The sequence below is a fragment of the Euleptes europaea genome, chromosome 12, assembly GCF_029931775.1.
Source record: "Euleptes europaea isolate rEulEur1 chromosome 12, rEulEur1.hap1, whole genome shotgun sequence".
NCBI classification, from domain to species: domain Eukaryota; kingdom Metazoa; phylum Chordata; class Lepidosauria; order Squamata; family Sphaerodactylidae; genus Euleptes; species Euleptes europaea.
In genome coordinates this window covers 25,922,473-25,946,910 of record NC_079323.1, presented here as the reverse complement: position 1 = coordinate 25,946,910, position 24,438 = coordinate 25,922,473, and the positions used below count along the sequence as shown (strand labels likewise).

Below are 24,438 nucleotides of genomic sequence, written 5' to 3'. Positions count from 1 at the left end.
TAACTGAGTTTTTGCAGGCTATTTCCCGCCAAGGGCAGACAGGAAGTTGTAAAAATTAGGTCCTGCCTACCCTAATAATGGAAGGAAATAACCCACAAATCAAGACACCTTCGCCTCAGGAGAGAAGGAGCCTTCACGGTAAGTACCGTATATACTCGCGTATAAGCCGAGTTTTTCAGCCCAAAAAAAGGGCTGAAAAAGCCGGCCTCGGCTTATACGCGGGTCAATACGGTAGAGGGGGGAGGGAGGGAGGAGGGAGGGGAGAACTTACCGCCGCCACCGCCGCTGGGCCCGCGTCGTTTCCTGCCGCCGGGAGCGGCCTCCTGCGGCGGCGCAGAGGCTGCCCCGGCCCCCGCCCGGCCGCGCCGCCGCTTCCTGGGGCGGCGCAGAGGCCGCCCCGGCCCCCGCCCGGCCGCGCCACCGCTTCCTGGGGCCTGGGGCGGCCTCCTGCGGCGGCGCAGAGGCCGCCCTGGCCCCCGCCCGGCCGCGCCACCGCTTCCTGGGGCCTGGGGCGGCCTCCTGCGGCGGCGCAGAGGCCGCCCCGGCCCCCGCCCGGCCGTGCCGCCGCTTCCTGGGGCCGGGAGCGGCTTGGGGCGGCCTCCTGCAACTGCAGGGAGGCTGCTCCGGCCCCTGCCGGGTGCACCACCGCCGCCACCAGGGCCGCGCTGCTTGCTCCCGGGAGCCTGGTCAGGTAAGTCTGTGGCGGGGGGAGAGGTTATAAGCCGACCCTCGGCTTATACGCGGGTGCCTAATTTTTCCCCATTTTTGGGGAGAAATTAGGCACCTCGGCTTATACGCGGGTCGGCTTATACACGGGTATATACGGTAATCAAGGCTCCGTTTTTCATCATATTTACTTGGGAGATGGTAAACTTTGATTAGATAAATAGTCTTTAATGGCAACTGCAAAATATAGCTTAGATGCTTTCTCACTGCTCTCCTGAAGTTCCAGTCCGGTCTATGTCCTCTAAATGGAAATATAATCAAGACAATTTGGTTTGGCTGTAGCACATATTTAGCCACATTGTTAAAGTGGAGTACTGGGCTTTTTTGTTCATTTCTAGTTCTAATCTTCTCTTTCTTTGAATCCTCTTGGACATGTAGAATAAGATCTTCAAGTTTTTTTCCAATTATTTTAAGCTGGTTAAAAAATTGTTGTATTGCATCTGCAATTAAAACACACTGCTCAGCCAGTAATTGGTAGTCTGTTTTATCTTGCTGTACACCTTCTATGTTGTTAATGGAAAAATGTTTATCAGTTACTTTTCCCAAAGCAGTGTCCAAGTCTAACAAAAAGATGTTATCACTTGAAGAACTTGAAGGAGCAGGAACATCAGAAACAAGACTGGTAAATCTGTTACTTTGTAACAACTCATCTCTCGGAGATTGTTCCTTTAAGCATTGATCGAGGGCTGTATTTTCTCTGGGTTTTGCTTGTTTTTGAGGTGGATAAATGTTTGAGTTTTGGGAGGTATGGCCACCTTTTTTACCCATTATAAAATGTTGTATCAACATGCTACTTCAAAAAAATCTTAGCAGCAAGGCTCACAATAATTCACAGTAAATTGGAGTCACAAACCGCCTGCGGCAGCATTAATTAACAGTTCTCCATTGCTAGCGTCTTTGGAGCTCGTGGCTCGTCTCTCAAAATCTCAAGGTCGCTCGGTTTTCTAAAGTCCAATAAATTATGTATTGTTTTCAAGAGAAGCAGTTACCAGATAACAGCTTCACATAGCCATGTAACTACTCTAAGAGGTAATTATAGCTAAAAAACTTACAATACGCCATACTAACAAGCTGGGTTAGCCACCATCTTTTCACGATCTGTGCCTGTGGTGGGATAAATGGATCTCACTGTGTGATTTCACTGCCTTCCCCCTCCTGTGGCAGCCCGAATTGCCCCCAGAAATAGTGTGGGAGAGGGAAGGAACAGTGTGTAGGGGAGAGTTGGTCTGCTATGGGAGGGTGGAATCGGCAAAAATTTCCCCTCCCCTTGTATACCAGAAAGCACTCCAATGGATCCAAAACCAATGTGTACAAAGAAACCTAACAGATTGATGGCCAGATTGACCAACTTGATAAAAGACAAGACGATGGAAGAAATTCAAAAGAAATGGGAATGCTATTTTGATTATGCTAAATGGAAAGGATAGATTGTTAGATATAAGGACTATTGTTTATCATTTCGTAGAATTTATCATATAGTTAGAAGGATATAAAATGTGACTTAAAATTAAGGTATAAAAGGAGATGTAAACTCCCCAAAGGAGTATAAACGGTGTGAATGATGTATGTGTTTGTATGTTTGTTTACTTTGAAATTGTTAATAAAATATTTTTTCTAATAAAGAAACAAATAGTAATTTGGTATGCTTCCTGTCTCATCTCCCAGCATGTAGTCCACTAACAATGTCAGTTCTGGCATTATATGGTCCTGCAAACACATATATGCCCACAGTTCAGAATCATTAACAGAAAGGTTTAAAAATTAGGGACGTGTAAAACCTGCAGTGTTCAGATTCTATCTCAATTATAGCCTTGGGGTTCCTACAGTGAGGAGGCAGCTAACTGGGTAGATGTGAACATGCCTTTAATCCTTTTTCTTGATCTGCCTCATCCTAAACCTTAGGTGGTACACCAGCAACAACTATACACCTGTGTGAGTTCAACACAAACGGGAGTGTCAATGAAATTCTGCATCTTTTTGCATGATGTTTTTTCTTTTCTGAGAACCCTTCCTTGGTGATCTTGAACCGTAAGCATGCTCCCTTCATTTTCCACAATGGCCATTCAACACTCATTGAATTTGTCTTTAGTTGAAACAGAACTAATTTAACCCAAGTTTGTTTGTTTCCTTATACTGATAAGTGTCATTCAGGCAGAACTCAACACTGTCTGCCAGATCTAAATGTACTCAATTGCCGATGTTTCATATAGTAAACATTCAGGCTCTAGTTAGGCATCACTTCAAGCCACGATTTAGAACCTAACCTCAACAGGCAAACCACTGTTTAGAGCTGGTTTGGTTTTCTGGCCAGCCACATTTGTAAATTCATACTCATCTCCATAGGTCAGCAGCCTCTGAAGGTGGAGTAACACCTTCTAATAACTAAGGCTTATCAGTTCAGACAATATGGCAACCCTTTTTTTTTTGCTGTTGTCACATCAAACTTATGGCGATCCCAAAGGATTTTCAAGGCAAGAGACGTTCAGAGATGGTTTGCCATTACCTGCCTCTGAATAGTGACCCTGGTATTCCTTGGAGGTCTCCCATCCAAATATTTGCGAGCGTCGACCCTACTTAGCTTCTAAGTTCTGTAAGATCAGGCTAGCCTGGGCTATGGCAAACCATAGTTTTTAAAAAAGAAATATTATTAATTTTCAGCCAGAATGGCTCCTGAAGTGTCTTATAATTTTAATCCATAACCATATTTTCCTGGGGCCATTTATTCCTGGCCTCAATTACCAAATCAATTAAGAATCTTTACTGAGTTACCTTTATTATAATCTCTGGAGGAATGCAATGGGTTAAGAGTTCATAAAGTCGCCCACGAATTTCCAGCAACCTATTGGAATAAAAATGATTAAAGAATTATTTGAGGTGTTAAGTTTAAATAAAAGTCTGCTTAGCAGAGAACGGTGGGCTAATTTTTTTATTTTAATTTTTGTCACTGGGGCTTTTTTATTGCTAACAGCCTTTAAGAAGCTGCTTTTTGAATTCTGCTTAAACTGACATTAATTAAAACGTAGCAGCTATAATTTCAACTACAGTCAAAAAGATTCAGATTTGAGAACATTAGATGCAATTCATTTATTTTTCTCCCATTCCTTTTACACGATGTTAAAAATGCTAACTGCCACAAAACTATCAGTGCTAAAGTGACTCACGTCCTGCATCTTTCAATCATTTCCACACACACTTAGGCCTTCACAGCAGAAACACCACAGATGAATAAATTAACATCTCAACAGCTCATCTTAGTTGAAGTGGCTTGTAAATCACTATACATCAATAAGGATTAGGGAAGAAATAATAAAAGATGTCAAGAATATGCTGACATTATGAATAGCTAGAGAGACACAAAATAAAATCTGTAAGTGATTATACAATCAAGCAGCCGTTAAGCTGAGCATCTTGATTTCAACCCAATGCCACAAATACATCTTCTACATCCCAAGGTGGTTGTTTTTAAGGCAGTCATTACTTTTATTCAGATTCCTGTACATGTGCTATTAAAAGTGCTGGAAATCCAAATGAACTTAATTTAATGTTTCAAAACTTCCAGGCGGGGGGGGGGGGGGAGAGAATCACAGTGGTTTTGTTCTTACAACATTTTGGAAATTCAATTTAAGAAATGTTTGAGATGTCAGCTCATTCAATTTTGTAGCACCTGAGTTGCTTGGGGTTTTTTTGTGTTTTTTTTAAATCCTGAAAAGCATCTTTTAAGATTGAGAGCATAAAGTGACAGATTGTGATTTCTGTTTTTTTTTAAAAGCCAACGCTACTGTGATTCTATTGTTTAAGCAGCCGTTTTTCTTTCAGCTTCAGCCTGTGATCAAACAGGGAATGCTCTGCAATTCCTAAGCAACAACAAAGTAGTGACAAGTTTCGCTTGCACAACCAGGCCTAATACAAGGAGTCCCAAAGTGTTTGTTTGACAGCCAGGAAATCAGCTGCAGCAGCCATCAGCAAGTCTTGCTAGCACGATATTTGTCTCCTGCTGGTAATAAGCAGGGAATTATCTTGCTGGCAACAGGGAAAGACTTTTGTGTCTTGAATTCTACATACCAATGATTGAGGGAAGGGGTCCACTGCTGTATCTTTCTCTTCAAGAATTCACTTTCCCCAAAAATGCTTTGTTTCAAAAACATGAACACATGAAGCTGCCTTATACTGGATCAGACCCTCGGTCCATCAAAGTCAGTATTGTCTACTCAGACTGCCAGCGGCTCTCCAGGGTCTCAGGCAGAGGTCTTTCACATCACCTGCTTGCCTAGTCCCTTTAACTGGAGATGCCGGGGATTGAACCTGGGACCTTCTGCATGCCAAGCAGATGCACTACCACTGAGCCACAGCCCCTCCCATAACTAAAGGGAACAATACATAACTAAAGGAAACAATACTAGTCAAAGGGTTGGATCCCACAAGTCACCAGAGGAAGGTGCTGACGATCATAGACCTTTCCCACATCCCCCTCCACCCCATCAGCCTTTTCCAAACCCAGGAAACGCTTGCTCCTGTGGATCGTGGGACTCGTGTAGCCTTATAGGCTGGGAGGCTGCAGCGAGGAGTGGGAAGGAAATAAAAGCTGCAATTTCTGCCACTTCCACCAGTGCAGCTCTGCAGACAGAAGAGACAGGAGAGGGGGATTTTGTCCCTTTCCCCTGTTCCATTTTGATTCTGCATGTTGCAGACAAAGATAGTATAAAGGTTCCCTAAATATATAAGATGCATAAACAAGGTAATTCTTGTTCAAAAAACTCAATCGCTTTGACTCATTTCTAGATTCGGACATTTACAACCGAGACAATGTTGGAAAATAACAGATGCCCATTATGAAGTTTTGAAGAGATCCGCAGCAGAACACATGACTAAAAATATCATCCATTTCATAGCAGCAAAGAGCAAAATACTCCAAAATTCACTGCGACATGCTGTCATTATATTTTTGCCAACACACTGAATCAAAAGCCAGGCAAATGTTTGGCAGCCATAATGGCATTAGGACAGCGATGAATTAGTGCTAACACCACTGCTCTTCCTAAGTGGAAAAAAAAAGGGAGGGTTGTTATAGCACTGCACACACACAAACACGAAGCTGCCCTCATCCATTCCAGCTGGAACAACCCCATTGAACTAAACAAGCAAGTCTGGCCTGCAATAGCTTGGTTAAACACAAGATCTTACAACATTGTAGACACCAACGGGAACTTTCAATAATGGTTTTTACCTACTACATTTCATAAGCCCCAAAGCCCTTCATGCCCTTGATCCCTCATATCTGCGGGGTCACCCCCCCCCCACCAAATGCTTCAACATGACAGTTTCGCTCATCGGAGCAGGGCCTCCTGCAGATGCCACCCTGCAAAGGAGCAAAATTCACAACTGCCCATCCCCGTGCATTCGCTGAGGGCTCGCACCCTCCTGACTTTCACACAAACTATGCACAGTGATCCAGTTACCTACCCACCCCCGCGAAGAATTTAGAAAACTGGACAGCTGCTTAAAGTATACAGCTTGAAAACAATTACACAGTGGCAAGGTAAAGCGCGAAACACGACTTCATGAACAAGACTTTTTTTTCCCCCATCAAGTCACAGCTGACTTACGGTGACCCTGTATGGGTTTTCAAGGCAATAGATGGTTGCAGGTGGTTTGCCGTTGCCTGGCTCTACGTCACAACCCTGATATTCCTCGGAAGTCTCCCTTACAAGTACTAGCAATGATCAGAGATAAGAGTGTGTGACCCAGCAAGCTTCCAGGGCGCGAGTGGGGATTTGAACCCAGGTCCCAGTCCAACACTTTAACCACTGGGATCCTAGTCCAACAATTTAACCACGACACCACACTGGGTCTCCCAAGACTTAATACTAGAATTCTAATGCAACCATCCCCTATAGGCTTTAAGTCCAGTTCCTAGAAGCATAGTCCAGATAAGAGTTTTCCAAACTTTTTGAGACATGGAGCACTTTTCAGGAGAAATTCGTCACGGAGCACTAATTTTCACCTAGCACCTATATATGAAACCGAGTGACAGTAGTATTTTTCTTTCCAATCTCTTCATGGAGCACTAGGAGACGTTTGCGGAGCACCAAGTGCTCCTTGGAGCACAGTTTGGGAACCTCTGATCTAGACATTCTAACAGACAACGGCACTAAAGTACCACAACACATGGTTGAAGGGCCATAGCTCAGTGGTGGAGCATCTGCTTGGCATAAAGAAGGTCCCAGGTTCAATCCCTGGCATCTCCAGTTAAAGGGACTAAGCAAGTAGGAGGTGATGTGAAAGACATAAGAACATAAGGCCCTGCTGGATCAGACCAAGGCCCATCAAGTCCAGCAGTCTGTTCACACAGTGGCCAACCAGGTGCCTCTAGGAAGCCACAAACAAGACTAGTGCAGCAGCACCATCCTGAGACCCCTGCCTGAGACCTTGGAGAGCTACTGCCGGTCTGAGTAGACAGTATTGACTTTGATGGACCAAGGGTCCGATTCAGTATAAGACAGCTTCATGTGTTCATGGTTACAGTCAGAAAGCTGTATCATATTTTACACTGCATTAGCGGCAGTTTGCATCTGCAGCCCAATGTGGCCACCTACCTCTGGGGAGTCTGCTGGCTGACGATGGCATTCGCCGTCTCTCTCAGGTACACCACCCAGTCGGCCTCAGAAATGTCTTGATCAGGAGTGAAAGGACACCTACGAAAAATTGTACTCATTGGATTTGCTTAAAACGAAGTGGGAAAAACCCAAAACCTTTACCCTGGAACAGTTTGGTGTCCTAGACTTACTGCTGGACTCTGCAAGCCTCGCACATCAGAAGGGCCTTTCGGAGGTTTCTCCCAGACTTTTCTGCAATCCTCCGAGCCAGTTCTGGAGGAAGAACCAGACCCTCCTTCTTACATACACTGGACAATACACTGCAGATCTAGAAGTTCAACAAGACAGTGAATGGTTTGGAATGATGGCACAGTGTTCTACAATGACTCAAGCATCTTTCTCCAGGGATGGCTATAGGGAAGACAATCTTGTCAATTGGAAAGCACACAGGGAACAACTGACCACTGATTATGAGGTAGCATGTTTCAGTCATTTGTTCCCTCTTTTTCGCCTGCCCGAACCAGTTGCCTTGGACCAGAAGCCCTGGGCACTAGAGAAGAAGTGGCACCAACATGGTCATTCCTGTGCATGTTTTTCCATACTCCATACAGGAGTGCAGGGCACAGGGAACTGTCCCTTCCTATTGCCTCCTGGGTCACAGACAAACAGCAACAGCAATTACTCCCTGCGCCTTCAGGCAGAAGAGACATTGCCAAAATGGCACTGTGCTATCAGTCACAGATTGCACAGGTTTGGCACCTGTTGCTAGTAACTAATGATTACAGAGCTGGTTAAGTGCCGTAATGTCAGCACGCATCCAGAGACCACTGTGCAGTCTGGCCTAGAATTTACCAACATTAGCTTTCACATGCATAAAAACGTAGAAGCTTCACTTAAGGCTTTGATGATGCTTAACAATATCAAATGTGACCTCCAAGCATTAGATCCAAATCTAAGCTCAGCTATGAATTCAACTGGTGACACTTATGCAAAATCCCCACCAGCCTCCTTTGAGCCAATCTGGTGCAGTGGTTAAGTGTCAGAACAGGATCTGGCAGACCCCGGTTCGAATCCCCACACTGCCACAGAAGTTTGGCTGGTGACCTGGGGCTAGTCACATACTCCCAGCCTAACCTATTTCCCAGGGTAGTTGTGAGAATAAAAGAGCAGAATAATGCAAGCTGCTTGGATACCCACTGGAGAGAAAGGCGGGGTAAATAAATAAATGAAGTAAATAAATGAGGTAATTACAGTAAATAAATAAATAAACTGTAATATGAGCACCTATATGCCATTTTACAAGGTTGTAAAAATTACTAAATGTGTATATGAAGTTTCCTCAGCTCTTAGAAAAGTGCTGTGTAGACTCTGAAGAACAGTTGGTTTTTATATGAAGACTTTCTCTACCATTTAAGGAAGAATCAAACCGGCTTACAATCACCTTCCCTTCCTCTCCCCACAACAGACACCCTGTGATGTAGGTGGAGCTGAGAGAGCTCTAAGAGAGCTGTGACTAGCCCAAGGTCACCCAGCTGGCTTCATCTGTAGGAGTGGGGAAACCAAACCGGTTCACCATATTAGCCTCCACCGCTCATGTGGAGGAGTGGGGAATCAAACCCAATCCTCCAGATCAGAGTCCACCGCTCCAAACCACCACTCTTAATCACTACATCACACTGGCTCTGGTATGTTTGGACACTCTTAGACAAAAAAGCTTGGGAACAAAAAAATAAAGACATTGAACCAACAGTCCTAAAACAAGGATTAAAATGTGTTGGAAAATTTTTATATATTAATAACATAGCTGCTTAAACTACACAGGATAATTAGTTCACATGGGTCAAATCCCACCTCTTCGATGCTAGGGGCAGGCACTCGCACTGCTAAGCACCTGCTTCTGATAGGTGCAATGACTTTCGATGTGGAATTGCAGCACAGAATTAATCTACAGGTGGCCATATACTTCTCCATGGTTCGTCGCAATGCATGCTGGGCATCTTTGGTAAGTTTGTCCACTTCCGTCAACAGCACCACTAAAACCAAACAAAGTTTTCTTTCATGATGCTAGATGCACACTGAACTTTAATAAAACTTCTAGCTGAAGCTGAATACAATGAACCAGGAGGAGGAAAACTTTCCTGACCTGGATGGCCAATGCTAGCTTGACTTCATCAGATCTCAGAAGCTAAGCAGGGTCTGCTCCGGTTAGTACCTGGATGGAGCCCACCAAGGAAGTCCAGGATTGCTACACAGAGGCAGGCAATGGCAAACTACTTGTGTTTGTCTCTTGCCTTGAAAACCCTGTGGGTCCATCTTAAGTCCGCTGTGACTTGACAGCACTTTCCACCACCAGGAAAAATTTCTTTCCACTCTGGTTTCTTCCACTGAGGTCCTCTTAAACATAATTAGCATTATGGGTCTCCATTTCACGATACAATCTCATCCTGCTGGGCAGTCTATGGAGGTACTCCAACCGAAAGGATACAGGCCCACTCACATGCATCTTTCCTTTCTGTCAGGCACCCTCACACAGGGGAAAGTAAGAACTGCAGGAAAACCTGTGTGATCAGCCTCACCAGGTAGTTAAGACTATTCAAACAGACTCCCTAGTAGTAAAGGATGGAAGCGGCTTCCACATCTCAGTCTGGGTCAGAATGGAGTATAAGGCAGTGTGACTTGTGTAGCTATCACACAAGTGTACAAGATAAGCCCAGCTCTACCCAGTTTTTTCCCTCCACATCTTCAAAATTTCTGGAAGTTTTACATCTCTAAACAGGATACAAAAGGAGTTGGAGAATATGAATGTGAGAGTGAACCAAGACCAAGGACACGTTTGGTCTTGTGACACCCATTTAGAGACTTCTTTTTTAAATCCAAGTGTGGATTTCATTTACAGACCTTTAAAATCTCGCTGAGTGCTTGTCTCAAGTTGCTGCGATTGTGCTACGGTCTTCAATAATTCCTGAATCACCACCCGGTCATTGTTTCCTGCATCACTAAAGAAAGTTCAGACACAAACACTAGGTTTTTGTCTCCACAATTACAATTTTTTTAGAAATAAATCTCGGCAGTTTCAATGTGGTTTATTCTCCTCTAAGAGTGCACAGGACTTCAACTACTGTCTACAGGGCCCTGTATGGAACTACCCCACAGGGATCACAAATGCATACATGGACCTCCCTTGTAAGTATAAACTTCTTAGCTTTGCTGTGCAAAGGAAAGCTCTATACATAACAGGGTGTATATGCAGAGCTGTCAAAGGGGAAAGCAGCATGGTATAGCCTGATCTTGTCAGATCCCGGAACCTAACCAGGGTCAGCCCTGCTTAGTATTTGGATGGGAGACCACCAAGGAATACCAGCATTGCTATGCAGAGGAAGGTACTGGCAAACCACCTCTGTTAGCCTCTTGCCTTGAAAATCCCATGAGGTTGCCATAAGTTGGCCGCGACGTGTCGGCACTTTACACACACAAAGAGCTGTCAGTAACACCAGAGCACATTGTAACCTGCTCTGGGCCATCAGTGATAGGAAGAAAGGCAGGCTATAAATAGTTGCATAAATAAAACAAGGAATATCTGTGCTCACAAATGTCCCTGGGTACATAAATCTCCCTAATCTGCAAGGCCACACTGGAGTAAAACTAGTATCTATACCAACCAGTTTCAAACTTAAACATTAAGACCCATAAAAACATTGAGAGCATATACTAAAGATGAAACAAAATATAGACTTTAAGGCTGCCTTTGCCAACATTTTGTCTTTCAGGTTAAAAATCGTGAGCATTATATATTCTGTCTAAGAAAGATCAAATTGTTACAGCATGTTATCGCTGGATTTTAGCTCTTTGGTGGAAACATTTTGTGTGTGTGCAGGAAATGGATCTAAGCAGTTTCTAGTTAAGTCTAGAAACCACACAGAAACAGAAGCCCAAGATGTCTGAGGCCCAACAGCCATGCAAGACAGCTGTTGGCACTCCCATCTCAGGGAAGAAAATATAACAGCATCATTAGCTGGCTCAAAGCGTCCTTTTTTCAACATGAGAACAGAGTTCCTAGATGGGAATATTTGATCTGGGAACACAGGCCACGTGAACTGACTAGGAGAAGTCTTGGATTTTCATTTAAAATTACTAACGAGTGTGTCTGCGTAACTCCACATTGGGGCACGGTAGCTTGACAAGCTGCAGAACCACAAGTGGAGATTCAATCTTTCAATAGTTACAGAGGGTAGCTGTGCTGGTCTGCAGTGGAGCAGCTAGATCCAAGTTCAGTCACACCACACAGTTCATTGATGAGCCTTGCAGCGGCCGGGTCGGCGTGGACGAGGTTCTGCCGCGGTGCCTCCGAAGGCTTCCCGGCTGCTGCAAGGCTAAGGAACTCCTTTTAAAAAATGAAAAAGTGAAAATGGGGGAAATATCCCAATGAAAACAGTGATAGTGCGCCAAGAAAAACCTGGCGCAGCAACGCTGTTGCTGGAGGCAGCGTTCCTGAGCTGGAGGGGCATACAAAGCTGACTACAGTCAGCTCTGCCCCTAAGAATGCCCTCCACTCATCGGCACCACATTTCTCTTCCAGGCTTCAGGTCCCGGAGAGAGTGCGGCCTCAGAGGAGCATTCTGCCACTCCACAGCGCCCAGGCACCAACAGAACTGCCCCTGCTGCCAGCATAAGTGCCTCTTATTCCGTGATAAGAGGGCACTTATGCTGGCAGCAGAGTCACGCCACCTCCACTCCACTTTCAGCCCAATTCTCAAGAATGGGCTGTTATAGACCAACAAGAATTTTGGGGTATATGCTTTGACTCTCAAAAGCTTATACCCCAAAACACTTTCAAAAGACTGTACTTTAAGTTATACTACAGAAGTCTTTATTTTCAAATCCAACCAGCAATATCTTCTTGCAAAGAAACTGTATTAATCCAAAAGTTTCTGTTCTTTTGAAAAATTCTTCCCTGTCCAAAGAATATTTCTTGAAGATGGGTTTTGCTTTTTGTTTTTTAAACTTAGTCTGTAAATACAGAATTCTATCTTTCCTACAGTCTGTATTAATACAAACAAGTATTCCTTGTTATTGTGAGTTACCTCGCATTAACTTCAAGATGATAGTTGCTTGCAATAGTACTAATTTCAATTTTCTTTTTAGAAGGTGCCTGAAATGTAAAAATATGAAATACAATTAAACTTTGCAGGTCAATGCTTGAAAGACTTAACAGAAATCACTGGGCATTCCCATAGGAAGAGTACAGAATTCACTGCCACCCACCCAAAATGAAAGAGATTGTAATAGTTTAAGGATTTAGCAGCATCAAGTCAATACGCAAGAAAATCATTGAGACAGAGATACACACACTATGAAAGGAGAACAAGTATATTGGAGTGCAGAAAAAGAACACTAGAGAAGAAATCCCAAATTCAAGAACCCTAAAGCAGCAGGAAGAGAAAGGTAGGATAGAGGAACGCATGAAATTGTAACAAATGCAAGGGCTAAAAAGATGAAGTGGAGCCAGAATGTAAACAAAGTCTAGAAGTGAAGTCATGAAGCTGCCCTGTACTGAAATCAGACAATCGGTCCATGAAGATCACCATGTCTATGCAGACTGGCAATGCTTCTCCAAGGTCTCAGGTCAAGGTCTTTCACATCACCTACTATCCTTTAACTGGAGATGCCAGGGATTAAAATTGGAACCTTCTACCTGCTGAGTAGATGCTCTACCAGGGAGCTACAGACTCTCCCCAGTCTCTTTAGTAAGTCCATAATCAGAGTTGTCCACTGGAAAGTTAGTGGAGCATGATGTAGTAATATAAAGTTGGCTGTATTTTTCCCCACTCCTGAAGCAACTATTGCATTCACAACACCAAGGATGGAGCAAATCACTGTGCTTCCATATTCTCATAAGTCAGATACAACCTCTTAATGTACTGTCAGTTTAATCATCATTTGTTTCACTTCCAATTTTTGGCACTAATAATTAGAACACTACATGTTACATCAAAAAACTCTTTACATGTAAGACATCATAGCATACCTTTACCCTGATGGTAATTACAGATCTCACCTAGTTCAAGTCAATCAGAGATTCCTTAAGGAAAACACTGAATCATCATCATTCTGTCCTAATTTGTTACAAAGTGGCAATATTTACACCCCCTTCTATGCCTATACTAATAGCATTTTGCTACTTTGTATGATTGCTTTTGAAATTTTGGGATAATGAAACACATTTACTGAGCCTGAGTTCCTTAACATGGTGTCTGTGGGCACGATAGCACCCATGGACACCTTTCCTGGTGCCCCATCAAGTGTTTTTAAAAAGTGGGTAGGGCCATTGCCCAGCAGGCCTTCTGTATGGCCACTGGAGATCTGATTAGCTGTGCTGAATTTTTTTTAAAAAATGCTTCTGCAGCTGCTGCCACCACAGCACAAGGATCTTCACTGTATGACTGAAGATAAACTCTGTGTATGCAATAAAATATTTTATATAATATGTTCATTTGTACAGGCACCCTGTTAAACAGGGGTTCTGCCTGAAATGTTGAATATTTAATATTAGACTTATGCATGAACTCAGTCACTAATATTTTGTGGTTGGCTCCGCCTCTTCATGTGCATTAGCAAAAGGAAGGTTTGCATTTGACTTGACTGAAAAAATTGATATAAGAACAACATCTAAAACTGTACTTGTTTTTAATGCCTTAGACAGAGCAATATTCTTCTGAAAGACACACTCAGATTCTGCGCCGTGTTTCTTAAGAGTAATTTTCATGAGAAATTCTTTTTTTCCCCCATAAATTTTTTATTATTTTCACAATTTTTTACTGTTGGGTAACTTTTCAGCAACATATTCATTTCACAGATAATACTAATAAAGAATTTAACAACGTTGTCGAAAAGCCTTTTCATCTATTAATAAAAAAATTAATTAAAAGACTTCCCCCTCATCTTCCTCCGTCTTATTATAAATTTATCTACTCTTTTGTATAGTAATTCTAATCCAAAAAAAATACTTCTAACTTAGTTACAAATTAATTATTAATTATCTAGTTCATTACAATTATTACATGTTTATTGTTAGTTTAATATAGTAACAGATTTTTATCCCAAAGATATCTTTAAAATAAATGGATTAGATCAATGATAGCATACTTCACTAGTCATCATATAATTCCCTGTTTAGCCCTCCGTGTCTCTCTATTTTTCATGAGAAATTCTTACCGTTATATTTTGATGCTCAATTCTCAGTTTCTCTACTCCAGAGCCGTATAACTCCCTCAGCAAACACATTATTCTGGTCTTTTTCCCTGCGCCTGAGGGGCCATACACTAAGAGATGAGGAAAGTCACCACATTGAACCTGTCAACAAAATACAGAAAAACTCTAGTAGTGGCTTCTTATGCTTACGAGCAACGTTATTTTAAAAAAGAAAGAAAATTTGTTATTGATGCACAGCTTGACAAACACTTTCTCATACCCAGTTCTACAAAAGCAGAATTTATATTTAGACAAAAATACATTAAGAATAGTTACTTCAACAGTAACAGACACGGTACACTGAAGATTGCAGAGTGTGACTCAGGCTGGCTTACTCAACAATACCAAGCAACTTTATATGGAACTAAGTGCCACTGAAATCAGAGTTAAAATGAGACACGTAAGGCTGCAATCTTAAGAACGCTCCATCGACAAGACTTAATTCCAAGCATATCTATCATATTTTTATCCCATCCTTCCCTTCCAGGAACTCAACCTAGTATAGAATTCCCTTCTAGGAACTCAATGTAGCATATATAGCAGGGGTGTCGAACTCAATTGTTACGAGGGCCGGATATGACATCAATGTCACTTGGTCGGGCCAGGCCAGGCCTCGCTAGCCCAGATCGACAGTAGTGGGGATGGCCGCCTCAGTGGGCTCAAAAGCTGGATAAGAGCTCTCAAGGGGCCGAATCCACCCCCTGGGCCTTATGTTTGACAGTCCTGATATATAGGATTCCCTTCCCTTATTTTAGCCTAACAACCCTGTGAGGTAGATTTGGTGAAGAGGTTGCAACTGTTCACAGACAAGCAGAGACTTGAACCAGAGACTGACCCCAGACTGGCTCTTCATTGTGTACAGGATTACATGCATAGGATGGTGCTTTTAAACTCACAGCTTAGCCTGAGCACACTAACTGGCATTGGATTTCCATGTATGAGCTAGCACTCTATGGACTATAAGGATGTTTTAGGATTCATCAGTTCACAAGGCCAGGTTATGTACATGGACACCAATACTCAGTTTAGTTTGGGGTTAATACATCTTGTATTCCAGAAGCAGGCCTGCCACGCATCACAAGAAGTCCCAGCTTGGAATCTCATGTCTGATGAACTACTTTAATCTCACAGCTCTTCACTATGTCTGTAATTTTGCAATGGAAAAACTGCACATTTCACAACAGTAGTACACAATATGTTCATACTTCATTTTAGGCATACCAGACATCTACCCAGAGGCACCAGGATAGCAGTAAATAAATGTTCAGGCAGGTACCCTGGGATATATCACCTTTCTATAAACAAGCTGTCAACATGAGCAACACCATCTAGGGTCAGAGAGAATAATGCTTGCAGAGGGAAGAGGAAGAAGCTACTGAATGGAATGTGATCAAGCATCCTTAAGGTTGCTCTGGATTTGAAGCATGCTTACTCAGAAGCAAGTTGGGAGATTACACCCAATTAAGGTCGCATAGCCTTAGGCCTGATTCAAACATGCAGAAGCATAAGGCAGCAGAATAGACTGTGCCACTTCAAAAAGGTGGGGCAGGGGAGAAATCACACTTGTGACAATAAAACAGCAGATCAGGCAAGGAGGGTTGGCTCAGACCTTTTTATTCCTGCAAGTTCTGTATCTGCATCAAGCTAGTTATGTGAAGGAACATTCATAGATTAAATCTGCCTCCTTTGAAATGTGGTGTTGGAGGAGAGTGTTACTGATACCATGGACTGCCAAAAAAAAACAAAAAACCCCAACCCAAATCAGTGGGTTATAGATAAAAGCAAGCCTGAACTAACCCTGGACGCTAAAACGACTAAACTGAGGATATTGTACTTTGGTGACATTATGAGAAGACAAGAGTCACTGGAAAAGACAATCATACTAGGAAAAGTTGAAGGCAGTAGGAAAAGAAGAAGACTCAGCAAGAGATGGACTGACTCTATAAAGGAAGCCACAGCCCTCGGTTTGCAAGACCAGAGCAAGGCTGTCAAAGATAGGACATTTTGGAGGGCTTTGATTCATAGGGTCGCCATGAGTCGGAAGCTACCTGACGGCACTTAACACACGCACACCTCATGGATCTGCCACCTCATTCTCTCCGACGTGTGAACCAGGTCTTAACATTTGTTCCGGACAGCCGTCCCAAAGCTCAAGCATACTCAGTAGCCATGCCATAACTACTCTGGAAGCAGTTCTTTAATTACAAGGATTATGAAAGGGCAAGCTACAATTTTTTTTGCAGCAGGGGGGGGGCTCAGAAGTACATCTTTTGTCATTACTTCACGTATGCCAGGAATCAACCTTCGCAGACTAACTTCAGGATCGTGGCCAGTCACTTGAAGCACACAGCCCGGATAACCTACAAGAACCACTTGAAGTAAGGTTAAGAAAGATGTGTGTGTGTTAAGTGCCGTCAAGTCGCTTCCGACTCACGGCGACCATATGAATGAAAGTCCTCCAAAATGTCCTATCTCTGACAGCCTCGCTCAGGTCTTGCAAACTTAGGGCCGTGGCTTCCTTTATAGGACTGGTTCCCAACCGGGGGTCCGCGAGAACTAAATTAAGGTCCGCGAAACAAAGTTATAAACCCATAATAAATTAATATTTTCAATTATAAGTTCTCTATTATAAAAATATATATTCAAATATTATTCTAAGTTTAATGTTTAACTAACAGTTATGATTAAAGTTTATTTTCAAATTCTCTGAATGTTTTTTTTGAACCTTGGGGTCCCTGCACCGAACAAAAAAGTCCTAGTGGTCCCTGGTCAAAAAAAGGTTGGGAACCACTGCTTTATAGAGTCAGTCCACCTCTTGTTGGGTCTTCCTCTTTTCCTGCTGCCCTCCACTTTTCCTAGCATGGCTGTCTTTTCCAGTGACTCTTGTCGTCTCATGACGTGACCAAAATACGACAGCCTCAGTTTAGTCATGTTAGCTTCTAGGGTCAGTTCAGGCTTGATTTGATCTATAAGAAAGATAAGTGGTGACAAATAAATGGCTCGGGACCGGCGGGGTGGGGGAAAGAAGATGGGGGAGCCCCCGGGAGTCCGCCTTCTGCAGCCCCCTCTCACCAAGTTGCGAATCTGCGCCGCCTGCTCCCGGTGATAGTCCAGTTTGCCGAGCGAGCTCGGCCGGTACTTATCCACCCAAAGGCTCATGGCCACCACCAGGAACAAACCGCTGAACAAACGGCCACTGCTGAACAAACGGAAAACAAGCGCGCGCCTTCACTACGAAGATCTCCCGCCTAGAACAGACGACAACAGTCCCGTGACACGTCACCAAGCGCATGCGCCCAAAATTCCTTAGGCGTGTGTTTCACGCCAGCGAAGTTTCACTTCCGCCAGTCGTAGTCAGGCTGGATCACGCCTCCGTCTTTTACGGTGGCCGATTTGGGATTTTTTTTAAAAAATCGCAGCCGGTGACTAGGGACGAATGATTTCATGCGTCAAGAAAAGCAGCGCCGCCGCTGGGCTACGTACTGTTTCTATGGCAACGCGCGGGCAAGGGTGTCTGGCTTCCCGGGGAGGCATGAAGATTAGCGAGGCCTCGCTTGTAAGGTTGCGATCAAACAAGAGCAGCTCGTTTGACCCGTGCTCTGTGCAACTGATGAAGTGAGCGCTGGCTCGCAAACATTTAGGATGGAGATAATTCACAGTGGGTCGCCGTGTTAGTCTGTCTGCAGTAGTAGGAAAGGGCAAGAGTCCAGCAGCTCCTTAAAGACTAACAAAAATATTTTTAGTAGAAAAGGGCAAGAGTCCAGCAGCTCCTTAAAGACTAACAAAAATATTTTTAGTAGAAAAGAGCAAGAGGCCTCTGTCTTATTTTACACTAGTAGAAAAGAGCAAGAGGCCAGCAGCACCTTAAAGACTAACAAAAATATTTTTAGTAGAAAAGGGCAAGAGTCCAGCAGCTCCTTAAAGACTAACAAAAATATTTTTAGTAGAAAAGAGCAAGAGTCCAGCAGCACCTTAAAGACTAACAAAAATATTTTAGTAGAAAAGGGCAAGAGTCCAGCAGCTCCTTAAAGACTAACAAAAATATTTTTAGTAGAAAAGAGCAAGAGTCCAGCAGCACCTTAAAGACTAACAAAAATATTTTTAGTAGAAAAGAGCAAGAGTCCAGCAGCACCTTAAAGACTAACAAAAATATTTTCTGGTAGGGTATACTTCAGATAAGTATCTGAAGAAGTGAGCTGTGGCTCACGAAAGCTCATACCTTGCCAGAAAATATTTTTGTTAGTCTTTAAGGTGCTACTGGACTCTTGCCCTTTTCTAGTTATGATGGAATAAATTTAAGATGCTACGGGCCTCTGTCTTATTTTACACTAGTAGAAAAGAGCAAGAGTCCAGCAGCACCTTAAAGACTAACAAAAATATTTTCTGGCAGGGTATGAGCTTTTGTGAGCCACAGCTCACTTTTTCAGATACCTTCTACTACTGCAGGCAGACTAACACGGCTACCCACTGTGAATTATTTTACACTGTGCTGCATCTCCCCATGAGAACAGTCCTACTTGGTTCAGAGGAAAAATCCCTGTAATCCAGCAACCTCTTTCCAACACGAGCCAGTCATGAAGGCACCAGTCCTCTCCCACCCCCACTGTATAATGCTTGCTTCTGGCATTCTGAGGTATACTGCCACTGAACACAGAAGCTCCATTTTCGCAGCTAATAAATGTTTGACAGAATAAATTTGGCTAACTCCTTTTGTAAAGCCCGCACTGGAAGTCAACACATTCCCTGGCAATAAACCGCATAATTCGTTGTGGAACGGTACTTCCTTAAGATTGTTCTGAACCTACAGCTGATCAGCTTTTAAAAATCAAAGCTGGCGAAGACAGCTTTGACTTTTGAAAGCTCATAACTCAAAAATATTATTGGTCTCTAAGGTGCTACTAGGAGCCCCGTGGCGCAGAGTGTTAAGCTGCAGCACTGCAGTCAAAAGCTCTGCTCACAACCTGAGTTCGATCCCGACGGAAGTTGGTTGCAGGTAGCCAGCTCAAGGTTGACTCAGCCTTCCATCCTTCCGAGGTTGGCAAAATGAGTACCCAGCTTGCTCGGGGTAAAGGGAAGATGACAGGGAAGGCACTGGCAAACCACCCCGCCTAGGAAACACCAGGATGTGACGTCACCCCATGGGTCAGGAATGACCTGGTGCTTGCACAGGGGACCTTTACCTTTAAGGTGCTACTCTGATCTAACAAGAACTCAGGTAGAGGCACCAACATGCTTCTGTGTCACATCTTGTACTTGTTTTAGAAGTAAAACAGGTTGACTCCAATGAAAATTGACTTCCAGTTTCACATGCTTAGGATTGGGATGCTAACATTCAGATTTTGACCAGGCAGTCTTAGAAGCAGCATCTACTATATGCTGTCAGTTATGATCCTTAATAAGGAAAAAATCATTTAAAACATAATGAAGGACATCTGGCAAATAAAGGATGCCTGGCAAGATAACTAACATATTTTTCACTGATTTATCACAGTATGAATTGAAACAAATGCCTCAGGAAGAGGAAGGGAAACAGCCATTGTGGCGTGAAGTCTCCCCCGCTGAATGCCTAGCACAACGAGGAAGGAACCTCAAATCTGACTATCTGAAATAGCTACGTGGGGGGTTCATGGAACTAGAACGGACAAAAGCCACGTAGGATGGGAGACTTGGGGAAGATAGAGTGAAAAAGCTGGCTGGTCCTTCAGTCTTCAGTCAAGTAGAACACACTGAAGGATACATATGCATATGCATATACTTAGAATGAATGGAGCATGTTAAAAATCTATACAGTGCACACACCATCAGACATTTTTGAGCATTAAAAAAAAAAACATTAGAAACCTTAAGATTCACATAAGTTGCCTGCCCAGCCCCACACCGGAAAAAAAATCAAGACTACTAAAATAACCGGCATTTGAACATTTATTAAACACTAGAACTAGGGTTGCCAATTCCAGGTTGGGAAATTCCTGGAGACTTTGGGATCAAACCTGGGGGAGAGCAGGGTTTGGGGAGAGAAAGGAGCTCAGCAGGGTATAATGCCATAGTATCCACCATCCAAAGAGCCGTTTTCTCCAGTAGAACTGATCTCTGTTGTCTGGAGATCGGTTGTAATTCCAAGATATTTCCAAGCCCCACTTGGAGGCTGGTGGCAACCCTGACTAGAACTACAAGTTGAATCAACTATCACTTTAAAGGCAGATACTATGTATGCTAGGTAGTGAATTCTTAGGGTTGCCAACCTCCAGGTGCTAGCTGGAGATCTCCTGCTATTACAACTGATCTCCAGCCGATACAGATCAGTTCACCTGGAGAAAAATGTCCACTTTGGCCACTGAACTCTATGGCAATGAAGACCCTCCCCTCCCCAAACCCCACCCTCCTCAGGCTCCACCCCCAAAACCTCCCATCAGTTGTGAAGAGGGACCTGGCAACCCTATACATTCTACAGAGTTCCATGACTTAACTATTGACTAGATATGATTGGGTTCAATTCTGGGGAGTAATATTGACCTTATGTTGCAAAAACAGCTAGGAGTCTTGTTGCTCCTTAAAATTAGCATATTTATCAGTGCATAAACTTGTGTGGAGTAGCGTCCACTAAATCCTAACCCTTCAGGTAGCAAATTAATTTCTCCTTTCATCCTCCTTTGACCTCATTGTTTTCATTTTCTTTCTATGTATGCATGCCTGTGCCACCTGAGAATACAGTTCATGAAAACAGTTCAGGGAAGGGCTGTGGCTCACTGGAAGAGCCTCTGCTTGGCGTACAGAAGGTCCCAGGTTCAATCCCTGGATATTCCAGTTAAAATGACCAGGCAGCAGACCTCAACCTGCCCACTTCTCCCCTTCCCCCCCCCACCCCACATATACACACTATTTGCAATGGAAACTATGGTTGTCTGTAGCAGGCATAATTCATCCAGAAATACAAAATGAAGCCTCAGAACTGGCACTGGTGGAAAAGAGGGACCCGGCAATCCTAAGGCCCACATAATTTCCAGAACCACCACGACCCTCCTTTTTGTACTAGTAACTATGGTTGCCTCAGTCAGGCATAACTTATCAGAAAATAAAGCTACGCATTTGAAAACTGGCCACCAAATTCAAGCTGATGATGGGAGTTGCAGTAGCGACAATGGCAGAGGTGGCACTAAAACATAGTTCATTGAGGAACGGGCAGAATTCATGTGTAATAATGACAGGATGAATGAAAATGTAATAAATAGTGCCAAAGTGATTACTACATCAAGGAAGCCAACCTTGATAATCGCCATGTGGTTCCTACCACATCCTCTGTAACTGTTCCTTCATATATGTCATTTAGAAAACTGTTTTATACTTCTTCTGCTTGGGGATTTGATTGAGCAAACATTGGTTTAGCATAATGGGCATTACTTGATGGTTTGGTTATCTGCTCTGTCAGCTGTCACTCCGGTTTAGCCCATCCTTTCTACATCATGATGGCTATATGACTGCGAGTGAGTTTCTGTGTTCCTCCCACAGGCCAGACTGCTAATTGCTAGGAGAACTAGACCCTTACAGCTGACAGATGGCTCAAGTGTTGACAGGCTGCTGTCACCCCCATGAAGTGAGACAATAAAAAGAGCAACACTGATTGCATTAGACAGACTCATATTTTTAAAATCCAAAATCCTGGCCAGTAAAGACCATACCTGCACTGTCAACAGCTCTGAAATGAGAAGCACCCCCTTGTATCGGAGGGTGGGATCTCAGTAGATACCAGAAGTAGCCACATACAGTACACAAAGCAAATCGCTGGAAGGATATACTGTAAAGCAAAGGTGTTTTTAGTTAAGGGGGTCCAACTGGCAAAGCAAAGCAAATCAAACAACTAGGAAGCATGCTGCATAAAAATTGGGCATGAATGGCTGATGCGTTCAAGCTGGAGGGATCAAAATCAAGATGTTGCCACATGGGGACAGGCCCCTCTTCCCCACTGGTGGGAGGTTTCGGGGGCGGAGCCTGAGGAGGGCGGGGTTTGGGGAGGGACTTCAATGCCATAGAGTACAATGGCCAAAGTGGCCATTTTCTCCAGGTGAGCTGATCTCTATCAGCTGGAGATCAGTTGTAATAGCAGGAAATCTCCAGCCACCACCTGGAGGCTGGCAACCCTATTGAACAGCCAAGCATTGCTAGCCAAGCACAACCCTTTCCCTGATCCTAGCTGGTTCCTTTGCTTTTGTGCCAGTTGCTAGAACACCAAGGTGTAAAGCTGTTTTAGGGAGTCCACTAAGTTTTGTGTTGCGGTCAAGCCTTATAGGACCACCAACAATCACCGTGTCAGCAACCCGAATGGGAAATAACAGCTGAGGCCTGGGTACACAGAAATCAGTTGATGACCTGAGGGAGGGAAGAACAAGAGCTGGTTTTTATATGCCGGCTTTCTCTACCACTTAAGAAAGAATCAAACCGGCTTACAATCACCTTCCCTTCTTTTCCGGACAACAGACACTTTGTGAGGTAGGTGAGGCTGAGAGAGCTCTAACAGAGCTGTAACTTGCCCAAGGTCACCCAGCTGGCTTCATGTGTAGGAGTGGGGAAATCAACCCGGTTCCCAAGATTAGAGTCCACCGCTCATGTGGAGGAGTGGGGAATCAAACCCAGTTCTCCAGATTAGAGTCCCCCGCTCTTAACCACTACACTACACTGTATCAGCTAGGGAGGGGGAATGTTTCCAAGGCTGTAACTGGAGAGTAGTGCTCAGCTTTTTGTGGAGCACAACAGAAACATAGAAAGCAAAGTGAAACAAACTAGCCATGCTCCATTCTTTGTTATTCAGAACCTTCAGGCCTTCCCAATTTCAGGAGATTGTCTCTTACCTTCAAGGCAAATGGACCTGAGAAAAGGGGGGAGGGAGACCAACTAGACTGGGTTTATGCTTGTTATATTATAACACAATTATAATTTCATCCATATTGTGCATTTGAAGATGAGCTGGCACATGACTGATTCTAACTCCAGAACTTCAGTAGCGCCTGAAAGCTTTCTAATGTTGTACATTTTGTAAGATTACCAAAAAACGTAAGGATGAAACGCTAGGCAGCTTTCTTTTTATTAAATATTCTGTTCCCACTGCATACTAATTATTTTAATAGGGTCTCTTCTTTTTCAAGTCGCAACATATGCTTTTCATGTCTCTTAACTTTTTTCTTTTCCCTGGTGAAGTGATTACATTTTTTGTTAGATCATCTGACATACAGAAGTTTTTGAATTTCTGACAGTTCTCTTGAGAGCCACCTTCATGAGAGTTTCCTTTTCAGACAGAAGTTTCTGAAGTTCCACATCAGTTTGGGGGAAAGTTTGCTTTTCTTTCCAGTTCTGATGTTTTCTTCCGTATCATTCACTCTTGCTTGTACCATACTAAAATTACAGGTAAATTGTACTTAATTTCAATGGACAAGAGAGCCTGGAAACATTGATGCATCATTATGCAAATTGAGGCCATTTATTTTCTTTTTAAGTACAAAAAAAACCCAACAACAAAACACACTTCTGAAATGTGCTCTCTTTTTAGCAATGGAATAATGATACATAAAAATATTAATTCTCTCACACGCTTATATATTTATTCACTGCAAATATTCAAATGAACAAATTTGTTGTTGCTTTAAAAAAACACCTTTTAATACAATTGTACAGAAGAGAAAAACAGCAGCTTGGATCCAAAACAGTGAGAGTGGAGGTAAGATCATGCAATGCAGCCTTCCCTCCTCTCCCTTCCATCTGCAGCCTCCTGTGACCTCCCCCCACCCACAATCTTGAAGGTTAGGGGATTCTCTGGGAATGGCTGGAGAGGGCACATAGAGGAAGGCATTTGTCAAAGCCAGTAAGTGTTTTATTTCCATGG

At 43.4% G+C, this 24,438-nt stretch overlaps 1 protein-coding gene across 1 annotated transcript in view; it reads right to left on the bottom strand.

The window, feature by feature from the left end:
* The window catches only part of RFC3 (replication factor C subunit 3), a 132,364-nt gene that overhangs the window by 7,737 nt on the left and 100,189 nt on the right, over nucleotides 1–24,438 (bottom strand). Inside the window, exons 2-9 of the mRNA XM_056858348.1 lie at nucleotides 17,640–17,736; nucleotides 14,532–14,669; nucleotides 12,401–12,468; nucleotides 10,218–10,315; nucleotides 9,171–9,352; nucleotides 7,511–7,647; nucleotides 7,320–7,418; nucleotides 3,496–3,565 (exon numbers count right to left, since the gene is read on the bottom strand). Of these exons, the coding sequence (XP_056714326.1) occupies nucleotides 3,496–3,565; nucleotides 7,320–7,418; nucleotides 7,511–7,647; nucleotides 9,171–9,352; nucleotides 10,218–10,315; nucleotides 12,401–12,468; nucleotides 14,532–14,669; nucleotides 17,640–17,726 (879 nt within the window). The 5' untranslated portion in view covers nucleotides 17,727–17,736. The remainder of the gene's footprint in view (nucleotides 1–3,495; nucleotides 3,566–7,319; nucleotides 7,419–7,510; nucleotides 7,648–9,170; nucleotides 9,353–10,217; nucleotides 10,316–12,400; nucleotides 12,469–14,531; nucleotides 14,670–17,639; nucleotides 17,737–24,438) is intronic.